The sequence below is a fragment of the Atta cephalotes genome (genome assembly GCF_000143395.1).
Source record: "Atta cephalotes unplaced genomic scaffold scaffold00025, whole genome shotgun sequence".
Taxonomy (NCBI): Eukaryota; Metazoa; Arthropoda; class Insecta; order Hymenoptera; family Formicidae; genus Atta; species Atta cephalotes.
Window position 1 is genome coordinate 913,592 of NW_012130089.1, and position 7,544 is coordinate 921,135.

The 7,544-nt window shown below is 37.0% G+C and overlaps 3 protein-coding genes across 3 annotated transcripts in view; 1 reads left to right on the plus strand and 2 right to left on the minus strand.

The window, feature by feature from the left end:
• Window positions 1–1,601, minus strand: part of LOC105620353 (protein FAM161A-like) — a 6,355-nt gene extending 4,754 nt beyond the window's left edge. The window contains exons 1-2 of the mRNA XM_012201854.1: window positions 1,512–1,601; window positions 90–574 (exon numbers count right to left, since the gene is read on the minus strand). Coding sequence (XP_012057244.1) covers window positions 90–574; window positions 1,512–1,601 — 575 coding nt within the window. The remainder of the gene's footprint in view (window positions 1–89; window positions 575–1,511) is intronic.
• A 1,021-nt stretch (window positions 1,602–2,622) lies between these two features.
• LOC105620355 (putative ubiquinone biosynthesis monooxygenase COQ6) lies at window positions 2,623–4,556 on the plus strand. Its single transcript, XM_012201855.1, has 4 exons — window positions 2,623–2,812; window positions 3,354–3,544; window positions 3,905–4,144; window positions 4,545–4,556. The coding sequence occupies exons 1-4, from the start codon at window positions 2,623–2,625 to the stop codon at window positions 4,554–4,556; spliced, it is 633 nt and encodes a 210-aa protein (XP_012057245.1).
• A 10-nt stretch (window positions 4,557–4,566) lies between these two features.
• The window catches only part of LOC105620356 (transient receptor potential channel pyrexia-like), a 3,867-nt gene continuing 889 nt past the window's right edge, over window positions 4,567–7,544 (minus strand). Inside the window, exons 4-6 of the mRNA XM_012201856.1 lie at window positions 7,012–7,297; window positions 6,394–6,771; window positions 4,567–6,117 (exon numbers count right to left, since the gene is read on the minus strand). Of these exons, the coding sequence (XP_012057246.1) occupies window positions 4,567–6,117; window positions 6,394–6,771; window positions 7,012–7,297 (2,215 nt within the window). The remainder of the gene's footprint in view (window positions 6,118–6,393; window positions 6,772–7,011; window positions 7,298–7,544) is intronic.

The window sequence follows — 7,544 nt, forward strand, 5'->3', positions numbered from 1 at the left end:
TCTTCTCTCTCTTCTCTCTCTCTCTCTCTCTCTCTCTCTCTCTCTCTCTCTCACACTCTCTCATCGCTTGACAACTTATAAATTATCACCTATACGTCAGTAGATCTTGATCCTCGGCGAGACCAGCAAAATTTCCAGATGAAAACAATATTGGGCTGCTGATTCTCGACTCTTCGAGATAACATTTCTTCCCATTCAACTTGAGATCATCAACGACGTTCGATTTATCATCCTTTGACTTTGAGTTCTCATTTCTCGTAATTGACAAACGCGATGACGGCTCCTCTGTGTCGTCCAGCGAGTTTCTAAGATTCTGCAGGAGCAGCCGCTGCTTCCTTCTTAGATATTCGACCTTTTGCTTGAATTGCTCGTTCGACAAATGATGCACTTGTCCATAATCTGGTATACTCTTCAGGAACTCTAGAAGATTTTCCAATGTGTCACGTGGACTTGACGACCCCGAGTTCTCGACGGCAGTCGGTTCACCCTCGACAAAGTTAATTTTTTCACTTTTTCTGATCTTCGGCTGGCGGATGACAGTCGAGGACGTTCGTAAGAAGGAGTTGGTTGTCGGCTACAAGGATCTATCGGCATTTTCACGCACGAGTGGAAAAAGGAGGTGCCTCTGTGCTCCGTCATGGTTCACTGATTTATTACGAAATATTATGTAACGTATAGTTAACATAACAAATAATATGATAAAATAAATTTTAAATATTAATGAATTTACTGTTACAAGATATGTAAATATTGGTAGATTAAATAAAAAACTTTTTTTATTAAATATTAGGTGTGGGAAAAAGTTCGTGGCGTTTTTTTAATGCCATCTAACGGGAAAAACGTCACGAACTTTTTCCCACACTTAATATAATAAGTATTTTATAATTTCTAACGTATCCGTTCTTTTCACAATTTAATGATGGAAAAAGTAGTTCTTAATTAAATAAATTAAAATGAAATTTAAAATGTGTAGTGAAGTTTAGATATTATCAAAGGCACAGTTATAACACAATTAAAGATAATTACAATAGAATCGTACAACTACTGTCTATAATTACATAAGTTAATTGTACATAATATATATGACACACAGATATACAGCAAAAATTACTAATAACTGAATACAGCAAACATTAAAATATAAGATAAAGAGGACAGTAGAGCAAACTAACTTTCCTAATTATCAAACAGTTAAATCTTTAAATCGATTACAGCTGCGACTTTGTTAAAATTTCCATAAAATTTCAAATCATTCAGGATAATACGATTAATATACATATATTTATCTTAAAATCTTAAGCTCTACCTACAAATGTGTTTTTTATTTTATTCTAATCGTCATCAAAATTGAGACACTTTGCCGACTCTTTCTTAGAATATTCCACCAGATTCTTCGTAGAGTTTCTTGTGACTAATCACTCCTCTGAGCAATCAGCCAAATACGAGTCGTCCAAGTCGTTCTAAGAAGCTGGTTTGTGACTAAATCCTGATTCCAACACTGGGATACAAACAATGTACTGGCAACTTCGACGGCCGTTACTGTACCTGCTACGAGGGATCAATGCGACCTGGCGTCGCCGACCTGGCGTCGCCGTCGCCATGGTGAAGCTCGCGAGGAAGTGCTAACGCCCTGCAACCAATTCTACGGAATTAAATGGCGCGCAAAACAATCCAATCGATTCGTTTGAACGTGAATGTTACCGCCGAACGTACGTGGAAAATGATTATGTCTACGAAATCATTGATTCCTCCAAGCGTGAACATCGTTCGAGTAAACGATGAAATTTTGATGACCCAGAAAAATTTATATATGCTCAAATCTCTGCGATTATGCAGAGAGAAAAGCTTGTATAACATATAATGCTTATTCAAAGAGAATAATTAGAATCTTTTTTTTTCTGGTAATAATAATATGTGATACCTGCCATCTCAATCCTATTTTAGAATTATATTATATTTAGCGCAGCAATATTTTAAGCATAAATCAGGATTTTTTTGTGATTTAGATTTTCTAATTAAAAACTAAAAGTGAGAAGTTTAATTCTCTTAATTTAAAATTAATTATCTTTAATTAAGAAGAAATTAGCTGTAGATCGAAGTTTTTTAATCCTCTTTGAAATCGAAATTTTTAATCTCTGAAGCATGAATATAGGCATTTATCTCTCGAAAATACATTTCGACACTGAAAAAAAAATATAGTCAATTTTAATAAATATTTAGTTGAATACTGCCAACTAAATATTTATTAAATATAAAGATATATGTATTTGATACAAGAAATGTTAATTTGATTTATCTTTTTTTTTATCTTTTTTTTTATTGAACAAATATTTACTTACTGTAAGTAAATGTTTAGTTGGCAGTATTGAATTAAATATTTATTAAAATTAACTATAATTTTTTTCTCAGTGGATATGTATACAAGTTCATGCAAATCATTCTTTGTATCTTCTACACTTCGTATGGATAAATGTAAAAAAAATTGCGATTAATCTTATTACCATGTGATAAAGCTAAATGATACCACATGATCAGCCTGTTTTGCAAAAAACAGAAAACTTTTTATTTGCTCTTTTCTCATTCCTGTTAATCGCGCGCTGTTGCACTCATTGTCAGTGTAAAATGGCGACTATCAGGGTAGTAACGTGTCGGCTCGTCCTCGCGTCGTTATCGCGGAATTGCGAACGTGTCATCCCCAGCGCGACCGTGATCCCGAAGAAGAGCTACTCAACCACCGCGGAAAATGAAAAGATCTATGATATCGTCATCGCCGGAGGCGGCATGGTCGGTACGACGTTGGCGTGCGCTATAGGTTAGCTTTTTATCAGCACTATTATTTGTAAATAAGATGTTCGATAAAGGAAAACATCTATTTGGAAACTTAAAAAATTATTTAAGACGTTTTTAATATTTAAAAATAAGATGTGGAAATGAATTAAAATATAAAATTAAATATTTAATGATTATATTATTTATCATAAAATTTCTTAAGCTATTTTCTTTTTTAATTGAAGATTTCTCAAGAATTATTTTATTACATTTTTAACTGATAAATTTTTGACGATTTAACTTTGTTCTTAAAAACGTTTTTTATTGATTAATAAAATAAAATAATAAAATAAAATAATTTACTATAAAATGTATAATATACTATAAAACGTATAAATATTACATATACCAAAATTGACATTAGCGTTTAATTGAGTTGGAATTCTTGAATTAGAATATTTTGTGAGACAAAAAACTTTGAATATATTTCTCTCAAAATGCATAATCTCTTCTTCTTAGCTTTATTTTATTATCTACATTTATAATATGTGAAGCATGTTTCACAAATATGTGTTTAATTTCAGCGAACAATCGGAGATTGGCAAACAAGAAGATCTTACTTTTAGAAAATAATCCTAAACAGGAATACACACCCCAGGAAAAATACTCCAATCGAGTTGTCGCAGTGAATCAACAAACCCGTACTTTATTATCCAGCATAGGAGCATGGAAACATATAGAGGCAGTCCGATATTCTCCAGTACGAAAACTGCAGGTAGCCAGTCCTTTAAATTCCTGTTTTGCTATTTTAGAATTAATTATATTATTAAGCAAGCAAGTGACATTAGACTGGTATGTAAATACAATTAAGTAAGGAAAATGGCTTATTGAGTCTGATCTCATTTGATTTAGATCTTGATAATCTAATGCTTAATAATATTTTAATATGAATTTATATACATACATCAGTTTTATAAACTATGACCGATTTATATATAAAATTTTTGGTCTTAAAAATTCTAACTTAGATTAAATAAGATCTTTCTATTTTTTCTTACTTGTTAGTATATTATTAAATTTCTTCTGGTTTATAAAATTAATTTCTATGATATATTTATATATAATTTTTTAATAGGTATGGGAGGCATGTTCCGATGCTATGATAACATTCAACGAGGATTTGTCGTGCAAAGAATTGGCCTATATAATTGAGAATGACCTGTTATTGCACGCGATCAACAAGCAGCTTTCTGAGAAAGAAAATGTTACTTTAATTTACAATTCTAAAGTCGCCAATGTAAAACTTCTGAAGACGGGAATGGAATTCGTTACTATACAGCTGCAGTCTGGAGAGCAGTACAGGACTAGGTTACTGGTGAGCACTAAGTTAACTGTATATAAATTGCGAAGAATATATATATATATGCATGCGTGCGTGCGTGCGCGCGCGCGCGCGCGCGGGCGTGTGTGTGTGTGTGTGTGTGTGTGTGTGTGTGTGTGTAGATTGTGTATCATGATCGAAAATATATGATTTGTTACATTCATATTTTTATTGTCATTGTTAGAGGCCTTTTACAATTTATGTCTCTTTTATCTTAAGTTCATATTTTCTTTTTGAGACACTTATTCTTATGATCTTTTCATTAATTGTTTTAAACATTTTAAAATATTTAATGAGACAATAGAGGTACATTTGCAAAACACCATCCGAATGGTTCCGTGTATCATTTTATCCTTGTTTAATATTCGGTGAACAATAAAAATAAAATATACAGAGACTTGAATGATGAATGTAGCTTAGTTAGGCGGCATGTCCAAGTCCTTAGCAATATTTTCCACTTTGTTGGTTAAACTGTCCAGCCTAGTGCTGATGTTGTATGAGCATCTCTTCAATTCGGCTGCCAGCTCATTTAGCTGCTGCTGGTTGCTCTCGTTGCTGTACATCCTACTGAGCCTTGTGTGACTCGAATCCATGGCATTTGCATTTCGTAGTAACGGTGGCACACTGCCTCTGTATGTTGTCCGCCGCGTTTTCCTCTCACTGACCAAACGATATGTTGCCCGGATGAGATCTCGCGGTAAACGTTTTTCACGTGGATCATTCGGTCGAATGTGTAAGGCGCAATGATACGGTGGATGTAATAGCAAAGCGCCTCTCCTGCATGCCTGTATTATACTCCATGCTGGAGCCCGATCCAGAAGTTTGGAGAATAGCATATTTTCGAGATGAGCCACTAACTCGGCACGGCGCACTAGTCTATCAAGGCCAGCGCATCTGCGCAGTTCTTGAATATCCGATACGGCTAGACCGACCATCAGATTCGTCAGGATCACTGTCACTAGAATAACGAAGGTGAGAAGCATCAAGTGGGCTGTACCAGGATATTGGAGCGGTGCTTTTTCGTCGAAAAAGACATCCTCGAACTCGAGCTCGCCTGACATCATGATCATCGTCTTGAGTAGACTGACCAATGGATCAGCGAAGGACTTGTAGTTCTTGTGTAACACGCTAAAGCCAAGGGAGAAGCCGACTATGAGGCAAATGTAGGCTGCGAGAAACTTGAAGAAGTTGATGGACACTTGAGTGAACATCTGTACATAGATGCCGAACATAGGAAAGCGACCGACCACTATCATTAACTCGATCCAGACCAATAAGACACCCAGAGCGGCAACGTGATGCTGCCAAGTATAGGCTGACGGAATCAGGATAATGCCGGATGCCATGATCACGCTCCACTGCAGCCAATTCTCCCAGCGTTTGGCATAGCAGTAGATACCATGAGCGATTTGAAAAAATTCCTTGCCTGCAAGCATACAGGTGAAACCCAATACTGGCCAGAGAAGGACATTGCTGAGCCATTTCACGTGCCAGAGATACGTTGCTCCAACGTAACCAGTGAAGAGGGCAACGAAGATCGAGTGAAACATCAGGCTGAGCAAGAAGAACTTGCGGATACGCAGCCATTTGAGATAAAGGAAACTTTCACACAACGGATGCTTCAGCACGTGACCCTGACCAACTTCTACCAGACAAAGCATTAGATCCGTCTCACCACGACCGCCTGGCACCAACGGCCGAAAGTCCAGTCGCAACTCGCAGTCTACGTCGCCCAGTTCATGATCGTGCAGCGAAATCGCCTGATCGAAACGTGCTACAAAGAGTGGTAATACATCTGGAGTGCGACGTATAATAAAGTTAAGAGCTGTAATGCCGCCCTTGGTGCGCGCCGTCATATCGGCGCCCTTCGACAGTAGCAACATCACCGTGGGCGAACTCTCGTTCAAGGCCGCGATGTGCAATGGCGTGTAGCCAAATTTGTCCGCCTTGTTGACCAAAGCGCCTGCCTTTAAAGGAAAAAAAAATAGGATTGTACCTCTCTGTGTTGTTAGAAAAATTTTTCTCAACCTGAAAATAGTCACCTGATTTTTTTTAAACGTGAACGATCACCTAGAGTGTTAAATTCGTAGAGAATAGTTATTATAAAAAAAAATTAGAAAGAAAATATATTACAATATCCATTATATCTAGACAAAATAATATATTATAATATTTCATTGCTGGGGTATAAAAACATCCCAGGTGACTATTTTTGAAGTATAATATATGAGCGAACTACGAACTTGTATCAAAGTCTTGACCAGTTCACCGCTCCTCAAGGCTTTTGCAACTGCAGCATGTAGAGGAGTTCGCCCATCGTCGTCCTCCTCGTTGACTTTCGCACCGGCATTTATTAATACATCTAACGTTTCTATAGATTGAGCAAGTGCTGCAAGATGCATCGCCGTCTGACCGCGCGAGTTCTTTGCTTCCCAGGCCGCACCGGCATTCAGCAACAGCTTAGTACACTCCACGCTCCCTTCTTCGGCTGCCAGATGCAGAGGTGTCGATCTCGCGATTCCCAGTTGCACTCTCACATCCGCTCCATGATTCAATAGTAATTTAGTGCAACGCACATTGCCTAAACTAGTCGCCACGTGCAAAGGTGTCTCTGTGTAAACCTGTCAACAAATCATATTAATTCACTGAAGAAATCTTCACTTGAATCTCGAAGAGATGCATTAATTTGGTGAAAAAATAATATCTGATCCATAATCGACGTTAAAGATTTTATGAGATGTTACTTTCTGCATATATTATCAAATTTCAACTTATCAGATAAAATTTCTCTTAAAAGATTTCTGTTTAAGCATCACTTCCCCACCAAATTCATGTTTGAGTTGATCGTAATAAAGGAGCACCTGTGGATTATTGGGACAAGCACCTGCTTGTAGTAGAGCCTCGACACAATCTCCAGCGTTGTTTAACACGGCATAATGAAGCGGGCTTTTGCCGGATAATCCGGCGTCTACATTTGCACCCGATTTAATCAGGGATTTGACGGTAGCGACGCAACTAGCCGCTGCAGCACAATGTAACGGGGTGCATTTCTTTCCGAGATCCCATTTGCACGGATCAGCACCGTGCTTCAGTAACTCCTCCACGAGTTTTACGGATGTGGCACAAGCTGCCAGATGCAATGGTGTTCTAAGATATAAAGTTTTTGAGGATTAGTTGGAGGCTCTAATTGATTAGAGATATCTTGTAGTTCGCTGTGATGGAATCAGACTTTCGAGATACATAACTTTCGAGATACATAATAGATAACATGATTCTGGATAGTGATTCTGTCTATCGCAAATTATAGTTTTATATATATATATATATATATATATATATATATATATATATACTCATNNTACGTACTACGTTAAGTAACGTAACGTCGACGTAC

Coding starts and splice junctions, on each gene's coding strand:
- LOC105620355 (XM_012201855.1), top strand. CDS start 2,623: ATGGCGACTATCAGGGTAGTAACGTGTCGGCTCGTCCTCGCGTCGTTA. Junction 2,813..3,353: donor GACGTTGGCGTGCGCTATAG/GTTAGCTTTTTA, acceptor GTTTAATTTCAG/CGAACAATCGGAGATTGGCA. Junction 3,545..3,904: donor CTCCAGTACGAAAACTGCAG/GTAGCCAGTCCT, acceptor ATTTTTTAATAG/GTATGGGAGGCATGTTCCGA.